Source organism: Ipomoea nil, unplaced genomic scaffold (assembly GCF_001879475.1).
Source record: "Ipomoea nil cultivar Tokyo-kokei standard unplaced genomic scaffold, Asagao_1.1 scaffold1952, whole genome shotgun sequence".
Taxonomy (NCBI): domain Eukaryota; kingdom Viridiplantae; phylum Streptophyta; class Magnoliopsida; order Solanales; family Convolvulaceae; genus Ipomoea; species Ipomoea nil.
The window spans coordinates 406302-423146 of NW_017618380.1; the positions used below are offsets into that span (position 1 = coordinate 406302).

Here is a 16845-nt window from a genome sequence, read left to right on the forward strand (position 1 = left end):
TAGTATAACAATAATACTAATAATATTAACATCACTAACAGGGTTAGGCTAGTTGAAAAGAGAAACCATTTGAAACTAAACAAATATAAAATATTCAATTAAAAGAAATTTTTTAAAAAATAAATAAATAAAAAGAAGAAGAAAATGTATGTTGTGAGCTGGGGTGGGGCTAAGTTAGGTTAGAAATCATAATTGCTTGAAGAATGCGATTGAAAGACTTGCATCACTTCACATTATCCACAGTAACGTTGACTCGATCTCTTCTTAATTAGCTTACCCCAAGCTGTGTGCAGCAAAGCAAATCACTCAAAACCCGTGGTTGAATCAGTGAAATATAATTCTCCTAATAGAATGTTATAAATTTAATTTTAGTTAATACTCTTTTGATTAAATTTTTACACAAATTATTCATAATGTACTCTACCTTTCTTTTAGGGAAAGAGTTTATTTAATACACACCATCAGATAATAACTGTTAATTTTTCCTGTATGTTATCTAAAAAAAGGAAAAAAAGAAAAGCAATTGGAGATCACCACCGGTGTGACTAGCTTCCATATGATCCCTTCAGAAATTGCGGATCGGAGACTCCTACAGGGACGCCCCCACTTGTGCATGCATCACCGCCTAATTATTTGCATTTACACATATACATACATACATATATGCTTTTACTTCAATTGCAGTCCACATAATAAATAATATATAGTTTAAATATTTTCTTTAAAAAAAACCTCCATATATATATATATATATATATATATATATATATATATATATATATATTGAAAAGAAACATCAAAACATATATTAAATCAAATCCCCAAAACAGAAATGAGGAGAAGAAAACAACTCCCCAAAGACGTCCTCGACAGAGGATGAACCAATTGCTTGTGCAAGCACATGAGTTTCATGATTCGCTGATCTTTTAACATAGTGAACCAACACATTCCTAATGTCACAAGCATCCAAACATGATTCGCAATACATGATTCATTGACCTTTTTCATTTTATATATTTACACTTCAATTGTGGGTAAGTTTTTAATATGGAAAATAGTCGAATAAAAAAGGAATTGAACATGTTCAAATAAGAACTCAAACTGAAAAGTAAATTGCATTCTCAAATGACAAAAAACTGTATATTAAATTATTAATACTCAAATTCTTTTAAAAATATAACTAAGACCATTTTACATGTAAATTATATGTTATTGTAGGATATACTGATGTAGTGATGTAGCTTTTCACGTGTAATCTTCTTTAATTTGTATACATGGATGTTGCATATATTGTTTTAATTTTTGAAAAGACATTTTGTATATTAGCATTCAAACTCTTAAAAGGTATAATTAGAACTTTTTTTTACCTGTAAGTTACATGTTATTGTAGGTTAGGTTAACATAGCTTTTCACGTGTAATTTCTCTTTGAATACATGCATGGATGTTGCATAGGTTATGTTGACATAGCTTTCATGTGTAATTTCTCTTTGTATACATGAATAATGTAGCATAGACTATCTTAATTATTTAAAAAAAAAATTGTCTATTCAAATAAAATTACAAATTATATTGACGTAGAATTCATGTATACAAATAAAATTGCATATGAAAGATACATAAATATAACTTGCAAGTAAAAATGTTCTAATTACACCTTTTAAAACAGTTTAAGGGCTAATATCAAACTTTTTATAGTTTAAGGGTGTAATGGATTTTTCTTAATTAAATAATTCTATAGCCTTTTTTTTTTTTTTTTTTTTTTTTTTTGAGTACTATTGACTCTATTACAAGATAGTATTTGTTCAATATACTTTTTCTATTGTTATAGCCAACAAGTCAATACCGCACCACCAAAATCTGATCCTGTAACATTCCCTCAAGGAGAGTCACAGAGGTGCCAACTGATCACAAGGTGCTTGACAAATAATCGATAGTTTATTTTGCCTTTTAAAAAAAAAAAAAGCAAATATATTGGATGGTTAATCTCGGTAATGAAATGATCCAATTGAATGCAATGTCGAAATCATGAGGTAAAATTGACTAGAAAAGGTAAGATAAGGTAAGACAAAATTGACTATTTGGTTATAACATAAGGGTCAGACATTGACCATTATTTGTATTTGTATATATTAGTATAATGTGCCTAGTAATTAGTGTAATATAATTAACTAGAAGTGCAAATTTTAATCATTATTAAGAGAGTAAATATAACTTAATTAAAATCTTGTCCACCATAAAATATTAAATTTTCTCGCTCTCAATGCAAGGCCCTACACCTTGACACAATAAGATAGTGAAGAAGTGGTAATTAATAAGAAAACACCACAGTATAACTTAATTGAGGCAATCCTAGAGATTTTGAATCGGGATTGGAGGTGTTGAATTCAACATATCTACAAAGAGATAAATTATTGTATTATCACCTTCTCACAATCACTGATAACCATAGTTTGAAGGGAGTCCATTTCTCACGCAAGCTCAATTGATGAACCCCCTTAAAGATGGCTTGAAGGGGGAAGTTTACCCCGTGGATTAATTGTAAACTTGAATGTCTACAGAAAGTAAAATATGATGGCCGACTTTCTTGCTAAGATGCATGTCCTTCTAATATGATAGAGGTCTTAATATCTTTGCTTGAGTTCTTACTGGCTTTGAGAAGATCTTGTTCGATGATTGCCATGGCCTTTCCAAATTGTAGAGGATAGTTGATCGATGTCTCTATTTGGTTATGTGTAATATTGTCATATTTGTTTTAAAAAAGAAAAAAAAAAATTGCATTTACAAATTGGATGTAGACACAATTTTAAAATTTCGAAATGGGGTTGCATGTATTTGTATGTTGCTCTCAATTGAGATTGCTTGAACGATTTATATCTTCTTATAAAGTATATAAAAACAAAATTAAGTTATAAGTCAAATTCACATTAAATGTTCATTTCTAATTTAGGAGTATAACAACCTCAAGTTTGCACTGATTAATGTTCATCTTTATTAAGGATTATAACAATTAAATTGTAAGTCAAATTCTCAATAAAAGTTTAGCTTAAATGAAGGAGTATAACAATTAGTTATAAGTCAAACTCGCAATAAATGTTCATCTATAGCTAAGGAATATATTTAGGCAACGCGACTTGGAGGGGTATGTTTAACATCTTAGTATTGAAACGTGACTTCTTACCAGCTATAACTTGTGCCCTAGTGGTGAGCACATAATCATAATCATTTATATTAGAGCATGTCACAATGTCTCAAGCTGGAAGGAAAAATTTTCATTTCATATGAATTATATGATCTAAGGCTATATAATAATAATAATAATAATAATAATAATAATAATAATAATAATAACAAGGCAAGATTATATGAGCGCGTGCAGGCAAGTTAACGACGACTTTTAAGCTTTTATTTATTTAGTAGTTTTTTACGCGCATTGCGCGATTGAGATAATGCCCAATGTTTTTTTTTTTTTTTTTTTAAATAAGTACTTTTAAGTATATCCAGGCAAGATTATATTAAAATTGTTATTGAATAGATAATTGAATGTTAAATTTGCGTATTTAAATAGATAATTCTAAGTTTACAAATGCAAGATAATATAGTCCAGTTTGATTATAATTGTCAATAAAATAATTGTATATGGTTGAAACCAAATACGGGACATAAGGGAGAACAAATAAAAATTAGGGCATAAAATATTAAATATATACTAATATTGAAGAGCTAACTGCTGATTACCAAACAAGGACATTGCGAGATAGTTTCCCACTTCAATTTGTTGTGTGATTTGAATACTTTTTTTGTCAATAAATTTCCCCAAGTAGTTAATATGATTGGCTTAATTATTTTTTTTTAAAAAAAAATTATTATTATTATTATTATTATTATTATTATTATTATTATTATTATTATTATTATTATTATTATTATTATTATTATTATTATTATTATTATTATTATTATTATTATTATTATTATTATTATTATTATTATTATTATTATTATTATTATTATTATTATACCCTTAGGTCATTTTACATGTTAATCTAAACAGTTAATTTTTTCAAATATTTTTTTACCAACCGTTGATATAATTCGCTAATATAATCCGCTAACGCTAACCACACACTGCTGATTGTCGAACAAGGACATTGCGAGGAGTTCTCACTTCAATTTGTTGTGTGATTTGAATACTCTCTTTGTCAACAAATCCCTCAAGTAGTTAATATGATTGTCTTTATTAATTATATATTTTTTTAATTTTTTCATGGTATTAATAAAATACTTGATAAATAAATATATAGCATTATTTTGTATTATAACTTTGATATTTAATTAAAAAATAGTGCATAAAAAAGATAATAGACAATGTAGTGAATATAATCAATTGATGAATTTGAATGTAAATAATTTTTACATAGGAGAAATATAATGACAATATAACAAATAAAATTATTTCTCTTAATTAATTTATTGATAATGAATAATTTTTTTTTTAATAAAGACATTGTTGAGACAATGTACCGAATATAATCAATTGATGAATTTCTATGTAAAGAATTTTTATATTGGAGAAAAATAAATACAATATAACTAATGAAATTATTTCTCTTATTTAATTTGTTGATAATGAATAATTTTTTCATAATTCTAAATTAAAGAAATGCATATGTATTATTTTTTGGTGTAGCTACTAAATTATTATTTAATAATTTAATAAAAATAAAATAGAGTACTAATTATGCCAACTTTGATTGGGATGGGGTTCGAACCTAAGATTTCTTAAAATCAATGAGTAAGTTAACGGTGAACTAACAAAAATTAACGGAAAAGAAAATATTTAACGGAAAAGTTAACGGATATTCATATTCATTAAGGATCAATTAGGAAATCTTAAGGAAAAATTAAAATTTGATCAATCTGAGCCATTCATTTGATTAAAAAATTTGACCGCCATTTTTTCTACCCATTATAGGCCTGACCGCCATTTTTTCTACCCATTATAGGCCTAACTCCCCTGGACTCTTATTAGTATAGTAGATATAGACCTAACTCTCATGAACTCTTATTAGTATAGTAAATTTATTTTGAAATTTGTTTTGTTTTTTTTGTTCTCTCTTTTTCTTTTTCCTAATCACATATACAAAAACTGCAATAGTTGTGGATGCTCTTATGTAGAGTCTCTAGCATTGCTTTTAAAAATTTTGTTCCACCACATATGTTATGATTAGTTAATTATAAGATGATGACATGGAATATTTGAATATATTAGATAATTGATCGATTATAATAATGTATGGTGTCATCAGATCGACGAGATTTTTAAAGCAAGAGTACAACGTCTTACATATACTCTCCCATTAACATTAATTATATATATAATTCCTAAATATGACAGACAATAAATCCTCTCCCCCTCTCTCTCTCTCTCTCCATATTTCTCTACATACAGAGCTTTGGGCAGACATGGAACAAGACTGCTTCTCCTCCTGGTTGTGGTTCCTTATCATTGCTTATGTTTGTGTGTTCTTTGCACTCAAGGCACTCTTGCATCTCTGGTGGATTCCAAGAAGGTTTCAGAATCACTTCTGTAAGCAGGGAATAAACGGCCCCAGTTATAACTTCCTCTTCGGCAACCTTAAAGAGATTGCTAGCTTGTCGTCTTCTTCTCATCAGCCCATGTCCCTCTCCCATGACATACTCCCCAGAGTCCTCTCCTTCTACTCCCACTGGAAGAAAATCTATGGTATTTTTAATTTTTTAATTTTTTTTTTTTGCTTTGTTTTGTGATTATATTACTGTAACTACCACGTACAGGCCGGGAAAGCCGGCCTATAGGCCACTCCCATAGAAAGTTGAAGTTGTAAGTTAATGGTGTTTTGGTTTGGAGCTCCATAGTAGTTTACTTTTTCGTTACGTCATTTAATTTTCCTGTTTTCTATATGCGATATGATTTGCGAAACGCGTTGGATGATTTACGTCAGAAACGTAATCGTATGTACGTAGGTTCGACCTTTGTGGTATGGTTTGGGCCGACGGCTCGGGTGACCATCTCCGATCCGGCTCTCCTCCGGGAAATATTCTTGGTAAAATCGGAATATTTCGAGAAGAACGAGTCGCCGCCGCTGGTGAAGAAGCTGGAAGGCGACGGCCTGCTAAGTCTCAAGGGAGAAAAATGGGCTCACCATAGGAAAATAATCACTCCCACTTTCTACCTAGAAAATCTCAAGGTAATGGTAATTAACCCATCCCATGTTTTTAATTTGTTGTCAGAAACATATGCATGCGCCAATGTATTTATGTATTTACTGTACTGTACTTAGTTGTTTGTCTGTCTGTTTCCACTGCACGTACGTACGTACAGCTAATGATTCCGACAATGGGGAAAGGTGTGACGGAGATGTTGGACAAATGGTCGGACATGTCCAAGGGCGGCAAGGTGGAAATCGAAGTCTGCCAGTGGTTCCAGTCCTTGGCAGAATCCGTGATTACCCACATGGTTTTTGGGAGCAGCTACGAACGTGGAAGAGCCATCTTTGAGCTGCAGGCACAACAAATGGTTTACGCCGCCGAGGCTTTTCACAAGGTTTTCATCCCCGGTTATAGGTACCACCACCATTTTATTAATTAAATTGTTCATTTAATTGGATGGTAAACACAAATTTACAAATTCAATTTCAAACTGAATACTCTATTATTTAATTGCATTCTAGCTTGTTTTGAGCCTGTTAATTATGTGCAACTTAACTTGTTTTACCTCCTTGTGGTACCTTATCAACTTAACTTTGTTTACAAAGTAAGGACCCTCCGGTAATACTTATGGTTTCCCTTGTTATTCAAATAAACAAAAAATAATTTGTTTTTAATTTCCCATTACTCATACTAATGGATTGATTTGATTATTATAATGGTGTTCACGAGACTTGGAATAAGATTTGGTAGGTAGTATATGGATAGTACTATTGGCCGGGTTTTAAAATATATATATATAATAGAGCTCGCTAGCTAGCTAGGTGTTTAATTAATTAATTTGAATTTGTTTAACTAACGAATTGAACGTGTGGTGGATGGCACGCAGGTTCTTGCCGACAAAAAAGAATAGAATATTTTGGAGAGTGGACAAAGAGGTTAGGAAATGTTTGATGAAGCTGATAGAAGAAAGGATCGGGAGAGGGGAGGGAGTGTCAGGGGAATGTCCGAAGGATTTATTGGAAGTGATGATCAAAGCCAGCTCGAAAGAAGCAAAAGAGGAGAATTATAATTATTATAATAATTATAAGAGGAAGAAGGTTATTGTTGGGGGTTCAAATACGGTGTTGTTGTTGTTGTCGGCCGATGACATTGTGGAGGAGTGCAAGACCATATTCTTCGCGGGGAAACACACCACGTCCAACCTGCTGGCGTGGACCACCGTGCTATTAGCCATGCATCCTCGGTGGCAACAACTCGCACGTGAGGAGGTCCTCAGGGTCTGTGGCGCACGTCATATTATCCCTTCTAAACACCACCTTCCCAACCTCAAAACGGTAACCGCCCCGCCCCGGCCTTCAATTCATTCCAACCCTACCGGCCTATAAGTTTAATTATATATATATAATAATTAATTAATTGCAGCTAGAAATGATTCTAAAGGAGTCGTTAAGGTTGTACCCGCCGGCCGTGGCGACAATCAGACGTGCGAAAGAAGATGTACGCCTCGGGGAGCTGACCGTGCCGGCAGGGACTGAGCTTCTCATACCAATTGTAGCCATCCATCATGATCCCGCGCTGTGGGGCAGCGACGCCCACGACTTCAATCCCGCCAGATTCGCCCAAGCGCCAAAACACCCAATGGCGTTCCTCCCCTTCGGCCAAGGCCCCCGCCGCTGCATTGGCCAGAATTTAGCCATCCTGCAAGCCAAGCTAGCCATCGCCATCATCTTGCAGCGCTTCTCCTTCCACCTTTCCCCGTCTTACCAGCACGCCCCCACTGTTTCCATGCTGTTGCACCCTCAATATGGCGCCCCAATCATTTTCCAAAACTTGTAGCTAGCTACTCTCTCTCTCTCTCTCTCTCTATATTATATATATATAGTCGATCTGCTGACTCTCATTACCATCTTCAATTCGACTTTTGTCCAAATATATGGTCTAGTTTAGTGGCACTACATACCTCAACTCTCTGCGACTATATACATGCATGAAACGTCGTACATATATATATAATAATAATAATAATAATAATTTGATGATGCATATATATATATATATATATATATATATATATATATATATATATATATATATATATATATATATATATATATATATATATGCGATTATTATATTGCAACCTCGTGATTATTAGCGAGCGAGGATGTTCCTAAGACTACGGCTTGAACTAATGTCGGATGTTAGTTGTAGCTAGCTAGGTATAATAATTAAATGGGATGAATCTGGCCTGGTCTATATATGCATCAATAGCTCGTCATCGGTCTAAATCATATATGTCTACGAATTGAAGCGTCTGCGGCTGTTATATATGTTCTGCAATGTCACAATTATATTCGGGAACAGGCACACCGCACACATGCATGTTACTATACAAGTCAGTTTTAACGGTACTAATGAAATCTAGCTACCTAGCTAGCTAGGAACATTGTTGTCGTAACCCAGTTTGCATAAGTTGAGGTGACACTAGTTGTTGGATTGGTCGGGTACTATATAGTTTTGAACAAGAATATGTTGATAATAATTGAAGATATTTTAGTACGTAAATTATATTTCACAGGATCAGTTTTTTTTGGGACAAGTTACCTCACTTTGTGATCGGTAATGTGGGTTTCTGCCTGAGGGAGGCTGATAAATTTTACAAAGACAACAATACATACATTAGAGTTGACTTGAGAAAGCCCAAACTGGCATGGATTGCTGTTTTGTTCTTCAATCGTTATGTTGTGGAACCGTGTCCACCTTGTAAGGTGGACACAGTTCTATGTTATAATTACTGAACTATATATATGTTTATAATTATAAAGCTATATATTTATAATTGTTTAACTTCATATTCATAATTATTGAACTCTATATTCACAATTACATAACTCTATGTTCATAATTACAGAACTGTATGTTCATAATTATGTTCACAACTCTATGTTCATAATTATAAAACTATATATTCATAATTTTTAAACTATATATTCATAATTATGAACAGTTTTGGAACCACAAGGTGGACACAGTTCCACAGCATAATTTGCCTTTGTTCTTTGAGTTGTTATGAACAGTTGGGCCTCAAGGTTCTTATTGCTGTTCAGTTGTTGAATTATTTGGTTCATGTATGGGGCAAATTATGCTGTGCATCCGTATGCATCAAGCATGGTGCATACGGATGCAAAAACGACGTCGTTTTTATAAAAAGCGCGTCTCCCCTTAAAAACAAAAAAAGGTTCGAAACTATAATTCCATAATCGATGAACTATAATTCCATAATTGATGAACTATAATTCCATAATCTAATCTATGAACTAAAATTTTCAGAATAAATGAACTAAAATTCCAGAATTTATGAACTAAAATTTCATAATCGATGAACTATAATTCCAGAATCGATGAACTATAGTTCCATAATCGATGAACTATAATTCCATAATCCATGAACTAAAATTCCATAATGAATGAACAAAATAATGTTGTTACTAGGAATCGAACCTGATTTTTTTTTTTTAAAGGGGAGACGCGCGTTTTTAATAAAACGACGTCGTTTTTGCATCTGTATGCACCATGCATGGTGCATACAGATGCACAGCATAACTATTCCATGTATGGTGGGTCAAATTTCTGGGCTTAAAATGTGGGTTAGCCCAAGGTGGTGTAATGGGCTTGGAGATGACATCTTTAAAAAAGGAGAAGTGAGGGTTGAGTTTGGTAGAAATGGGTCAGGGCCCAAGACCAAATGATGGACTGGTGGCGACCTTGTCAATTATTATACCATAGACCATGGTGTATCTTGTAAGGTAAACACTTGATTTAAGGTACATTTTTTATATACTAAATGTACATTTTTAATACACTAAATGTTGATTTTTTAAAAATATATTATTTGAATGTTGAAGGTTCATTATTCGGTATATCAATACATAAATAATGTGCATTCAATATATTAAAAATAAACATTTATTAATGATTCACAATACAATTTGCATGATCTTGTCCAATAGGGCCACTACAATATAATAGGTTTTTGGCTTCACTAGGCTATATATTGGATTCCGTGAACTCGCATCCAAACTCATAAATCGAGCATCAAACTGTGCACTTCTACCTGATAGGGTATGGACCCAATGGGCTACGGGGCCCAAGGAAAGATGGACCAACAGAATGGGCTTGCCGTAATAGGCCCAAAAGGGATAAAAGGAATTTACGCTGTGGGCAGGCCCTGAGGAAAGCGCGGCCGAGTGAGGAGCCGAGTCCAGGGAGTCGGCACCAACAAGAGTCGGCCCAACCAGTGACCGTTGCTACTTAAAAAGTCCGCCATTAATACGGGCCAATCCAGCCGTTGGGAGGGTCATGTAACGGCGACCCAATGACTCTTAGCCCCTTTATTCTTCAGTATAGCACATTTAAACTTGTATTTAATTAGTGGAGGAGGGTCACCTATAAAAGGGCTCCTCGCCGGAATGAAAAGGCAGCATAGCTCCAAGAATACAAAGAAATATCCATAAACTATAACCGATAATAACCTATTTCGCTAGTTACCTTCCTGCTTTTCAAGGGATTTCTCATAAGCATATTTTCCGGTGAATCCACCAACCAATTGTGTTGGACCTCCGTGGGCACAAAAATCCTAAAACCAACATTGGCGCTGTCTGTGGGGACGTAACGAAAAGTTGCGTCTCGAACTTTACACGAACTAGTCGAAAGACGTCCAACCAAAGAAATTGGCGAAGGACGGAAAGTCGAGATAATGGCAGAAGGAGAGCAGAGTCATGCCTCTGGAAGTAACAACGCCCGTAACGCAGGAGGTGATAGGCGAGCACAGCTAAGTCAACGCAGTTCGAGAGAACGGGAGAGTGAGTCAGCACCCCGACCCTCGCCACCACCTATGGTTCCGCTTACGCCTGCACAGATCGACGCTATCGCTCGAGTAGTGGCAGCCCAAATGCAAAGGCAGAGGGCCCCATCGACCTCTCAATCGCCCCCAGATACCCCGGAATGATCGAATCCAACCTTCTGAGCAGAGTGGGAGAGATTAGGAGAATCAAGGGCATGGTAGTCAGCAGGCTCGATCCGTGCATTCGAGGTTGGGCCTTGACGCCACTCGACGGTCTGTGCGAGAGTGATTAGGCGAAAAGCTACCTAGCCGAGCCCCGCCCCCGTGGCAGATCAAGAGAACTAGAGAAAGGGTGACCTCCACGCGACCGACTAGGACCCAGAGTCGACGAATCAGGAAGAGGGTAGTGGAGGAAAGACGTCAGGCCGAATCTCAAGAGAGAGAAAGTACCGAGTCCACGGGGAATCAGATGGAAAATCCCGATGAGGTAGCTTACCTAGCACAAGAGATACGCAATTGAAGGATCAAATGGAGAGAAATTCAAAATCACCTGGTCGAGCTTTGCTCACCGCCTTACCCTTCTCGGCTGAGATCATGTCATTCAGAATACCTGGGGATTTCAAATTCCTCGAGCAAGCTACCTTCGATGGAACGGGCGACCCACGGGAGCACCTCTTAGGTTACCAAGAAAAGATGCAGGTCTTGGTGTAACACCCTGAAATTTTTAAAACTTTTAAGGACTATATAGCAAAGGTAAATGATCATAAATCCCAACCTGTTTATCAAACATAATACAAAGAGTACGGGGTGCTATGCCACACCTTGAGCTAGAGAACTCAGGTGCACAAGCTAACTAACTAATATCCTCAATGATGCAAATACATAATCATGGCACGCAGGCCGAAAGGGAAACTAACTACTTCTACGCTCCACGGTTCTAGCGCGCTCCAGTGTCTACTCTTCTGTGCCTGAAAGCCAAATATATCTGTTCAGCGAGAGATGCTGGTAACCCACTCCAACGCGTTGAAATACAATACATATAGATATATACATAGTTATACGAAATACCATTTCGAAGCATGAGGTATATCCTAAGAGACTCTAGCTTTCAAAACAGGGAATAGACTCAACAGATAGGGCTAAGCACAGACAACAATTATACCAAGCATACATAATATGGGGAAATAGGCAAGACAAATCAAGGTAAGCACAGTTAATACTCATAACCCAACATATACGATTCCCGACATAAATCCCAAAGTCACATCCCAAGACATTCATAACAACAACTTATCCACATCTCATCACACAAGCACACTTTGTTGGCGCCACAGGACCAATCGCATGCCCATACATGAGGGTCAGCGCATATAGCTCTGACACGGCCCCACAGCACCATGCCCCGTATCGCAACACGGAGGGGTCGATCGCAACCGACCGATGAACCGCAGCTCATCATAGTTTGATCGCAACCAAACAGTGGACCGCAGCCCAAGAGTATGTCATCTGACCGCAGCCAGGAAATATGAACCGCAGCTCATGTAGAAACGTTTGATCGCAACCAAACGGTGGACCGCAGCCCTATATAATATTTATATACCTGACCGATCGCAACCGGCCTGGTTAACAGTCAGTATGGTTCTCAACCCATCCAACTGCCCGTATAACCAATTTGATCGCAACAAAATTGGGGTATTATGCACACATAACACATAGCAAGCACATGCAGCCCACATTAACACATTGGGAAGGGGGAGAAAACGTATAACAAAACCTATGCGTGATCCTTCACATACTAAGAATAATCCTAAGGGGTTCATACCTCTTTCACCTAGGTCAACGGGATACCAATTCAACTAGCATGCAATATATAAGACTCATACCTCCTACGAACGGTACCCGAAATATCAAACTAGACATAGGCACGATAGACGGAGTCCGTTGGGACACCACGGGGGTCGGGGGAACATCAAACGGGGAAGCCAAAATCCCAAATTGGGTATTTTTCCAGCGGGTAGCCGGTGGGTGAGAGTTCACCCGCCGGCGACGATGATTCTGGGCAGCGGGTGCCCGGCGGGCAACTGCCCGCCCGCCGGCTGCCCGCTACCGGCAACGCCAATAACGGCCGCGGGTAGGTGGCGGGTCCCCTACCCCCACCTACCCCCCACTCACTCTTTTATCACCAAAAAACGTCCCGGGAACCTTTGTGGAACCCGAAACCATGCTCAGACACTTTTAAACGCAATTGATAACACACGTAGACAATTAACGGATCAAAATCAAGAAACATACGGCACATAACCTATCATGATTTTCTAAACATAATCAACACCCAAACATACGAATTCCCACCCAATATACCAAGAATAATACCATACGAGTTCCACGATACAACCTAGGATTCTAATTACTTTTAAATCAACAAGAACACAATTCATCTTCTAATATCAAGATTTGATAGGAATATCACATAAACATCAAGAGCATCATATAATCATCAAGAATATCAAGAACACCACATAATCATCAAGAACCTCTTATCATCAAAATCACCCATGGAATCATAACACCAATTATCAATATCATTATAACGAATCATCAACACACAAGAATATGGGGGAAATCCTAAGAGGGGAATCATAGCTATGAAAATAGGTTTTGTTGAGACATGGGTTACCTCTTAGCCTTAATTAATTCCTTGGCTATGAAGGGTCTTTCTTTAAGCTTTCTTCTTTCTTGATTCCTCCTAAGGGGATTCTTGGAACTTCTTGTGTGGTGAGAGATTATTGTGGTGAAAGATCTAGGTGCCTCCTATATCCCTATTTATATATTTAAGACTCATAATTAGGGCCTGAATGGTATGGGTTTACTAATTCTATTCCTTATAGGACTAAGGGCTTGTTTTAGGGATAAGGGTCCATGGTCCATAGTGGACCATATTAATTAATTTAAAGAGAATCCTAATCATAATCTGAATAGTAAAAGGTTTACTTTCTTTATTCCTAATAGGCTTAAGACTCTAGTTTAGGCAAGGGTCCACGGTTCATGGTGGACCTTTATTAATTAATTAAAGGGAAACCTAACAGAATTAAATCATATTTAATTATTATTAACGGGATTAATTAAATAATTAATCCGGAATTGAAGGCCGTAACACGGGGTGTTACATTGGGGGTGAAGGACCCGGTCATGTGTCACGCCTTCCTGCCGACCTTAAAGGGTCCTGCTCAGAGGTGGCTTGTTTCTCTTCCACCTGGGTCTATCCGTAGTTTCAAAGACTTGGCTGATCGATTCATGAGCCACTATGCGGCGAACATCAGGCTTCAAAAGGATCTAACACACCTTGGCGACATCCATCAAGACGAGGGTGAGTCGCTCAAAACCTACTTGGCGCGATGGCAAAAAGAGATCCAGGCCATTGAAGGAGTCGAAGACCAGAACGCGCTCACATTTTTCATCGAGTCGCTTCGATCGGAAAAGCTGTATAATGATCTCTGGGATAACCGACCAGCAATGTAACACCCCGAAATTTTGAAACTTTTTAAAACTTATATAATAAAGGTGAATTCTCATTAAATCCCAAAATCAAACATAAGAGTACGGGGTGCTATGCCACATCTGAGCTGGAGAACTTAGATGCACAGGCTAAACTAACTAAATATCCTCAAAGCAATGTCAATACATAATCATGGCATGCAGGCCGAAAGGGAAACTAACTAATTTATGCTTCGGATCTCTAGCGCGCTCCGGGGTCTACTCATCTGTGCCTGAAAGCCAAATATATCTGTTTAGCGAATGCATAACTCAAAGGAATAAGACACGACAAACGGCAACACATGCCAAGGCAACACCTGCCTTTGTGACTACATACGTCACAAGAAGAGAACTCACAACAACGGCTACACAAGCCCTCGTGACATCACCCATCACGAGTTGATATGCCTTCCTTATGCCCGGTTCCAACCTTATGGCTACCCCCAACCTTGTATCTTCTTCCAACCATTACCTCCAGGACCCCTGTACACCAAGTCCAACCTTTTCCCTCCGAGGACCGTCGTCCCCATCCGCCAACGACCGCGAACAAAACCACCGATTTCATAGTACACGAGGGTACCATTCACACACACGGCAACACATGCCTCTCCCAAAATATGTGAATCTGACACACAGGTCACAACTCCATAATCACGTCATGGCCACCACGAGGACCACTGCAATACCTTGGTGACTAGTGTCCCATACCACTAATCGTGCAATCCAGATAAAGCCACACACACATCACACCACAACAGGAATCAATTAACGGATCACAACGAAGATATGAAACCATACTCTATCAAGGAATGGGTCACAGCCCAACAACAACAACGATGAATAACACAAGTTATCATCAACCATAGCATTTAAACACCGAACTAGCATGCTTATCAAACGGGTAAACCAAACGTAGTTCCGAAGAACACACAAGACTCATCACGGTTCAACAAAACACAATGTTGAACACTTAGCACGATTCAAGACACCAAAACCTACATGGATACCTACCACATAGTTCTAGACATATGAAACATCAAGAAGACGCTCAAATAGTTCCACAAAAGAACATCGGGAAGTCAAAACACCAAATACCGAGTCAAAAGAATCACGGGGAACAAATCCCCGCCAATCACCAAAGTGTACCCCGTAGGTGGACCCACGGGTAGGCCCCTACCCGTGGTCCTGCCCGCGGGTACATACACCCACAAGCCTCTCTCCCCGCGGGTGGGGCGGCGGGTAGGGCTCTGCCCGCCGTTCCGCCCGCGGGTACCCAACCTGTACCAAAATAATCCCTTCGGGGATTTTCAACTCCAAGCTCAAATTCAAGTCCAAAACATGCCAAAACTCACCAAATACAACAAAGTGACTTGAATCAAAGGAATAGCCAAGCAATGGCATACAAGAACCCTAAACACAAGCTCTAGATATGCATTTTCACAAGACAATGCATAAACACTCAAATTTCATAGCAAAACACATGTAGAATCCAAGAAATATTCATATAGGTAAGCAAAATAGATTTTGTAGAGCATGGGTTACCTCCTGTAGACCAAAAACCTTCACTTAACACCACACCAAGCTCCTATCAAAGCTCACCTTCCAAACCCACTTCAAGAACATACCAAAAGATCATAAAGATCCTATCTTTAAGAAAAGACACCTAAGAAAACACTGAAAACACAAGATGAACATGGATCTTACCCTCCTAGATGCCCAAATGTATGAAAGGTAGAATCTTGGAGACAACTCTTGAAGTCTTGACAAAGCTTCAACTTGGCTTGGAAGAAAAGCTATCCACCTTTTTAGAGAGAAGATGGAGCTAGGATTTTGGAAAGTGTAAGGATAGAAATGAGGTGTTCTTACTAGGTTAGGTTACAATACTAACACAAGGTGAATGGTCAAGAATACCCTTACTAACATGGAAAGGTGTAAGGAACAAGGGAATTCCTTACAAAGCTCAAGGTGCAACTTTGACTATGGGGTTGACTAGTCAATTACTAGTCCCCGACTATTAAAGTTCAGGAATTTAAGGAATTAAATTACAAATTGAAATAGGATTAATAACTTAATTAATCCCTTAACCGAATTTGGATTTCGGGGTGTCACAGGCCCTTCCTAGTTAATTAATGGGTTTTAAATTCTCTTTTTAGGGCAAGTAATTAAATAATTAGTTTGGGTTAGAGGCCGTAACACGGGGTGTTACAGTGGAGGCAGGTCGCATGGGCGGTCGCTGGTGATCTGCTTGGTGGCGGCTGTCGGCGGAGTGGGCTACGGT

At 37.4% G+C, this 16845-nt stretch overlaps 2 protein-coding genes across 2 annotated transcripts; both read left to right on the top strand.

Moving 5' to 3' along the window:
* Nucleotides 1-5383: 5383 nt before the first annotated feature.
* LOC109146912 (cytochrome P450 734A1-like) lies at nt 5384-8142 on the top strand. The gene is made up of 5 exons (XM_019294564.1): nt 5384-5744; nt 6005-6228; nt 6363-6604; nt 7077-7524; nt 7613-8142. The coding sequence occupies exons 1-5, from the start codon at nt 5390-5392 to the stop codon at nt 8024-8026; spliced, it is 1683 nt and encodes a 560-aa protein (XP_019150109.1). The 5' UTR covers nt 5384-5389; the 3' UTR covers nt 8027-8142.
* A 6080-nt stretch (nt 8143-14222) lies between these two features.
* LOC109146924 lies at nt 14223-14552 on the top strand. The gene has a single exon (XM_019294575.1). It carries the CDS (start codon nt 14223-14225, stop codon nt 14550-14552), a length of 330 nt encoding a protein of 109 aa, XP_019150120.1.
* Nucleotides 14553-16845: the final 2293 nt, after the last annotated feature.

Excerpts from the sequence above, each read along its gene's own strand:
- LOC109146924 (XM_019294575.1), top strand. The coding sequence starts at position 14,223 with ATGTGTCACGCCTTCCTGCCGACCTTAAAGGGTCCTGCTCAGAGGTGG.
- LOC109146912 (XM_019294564.1), top strand. The coding sequence starts at position 5,390 with ATGACAGACAATAAATCCTCTCCCCCTCTCTCTCTCTCTCTCCATATT. Across the intron at positions 5,745-6,004 it reads CCACTGGAAGAAAATCTATG|GTTCGACCTTTGTGGTATGG; the intron begins GTATTTTTAATT and ends GTATGTACGTAG. Across the intron at positions 6,229-6,362 it reads TCTACCTAGAAAATCTCAAG|CTAATGATTCCGACAATGGG; the intron begins GTAATGGTAATT and ends ACGTACGTACAG.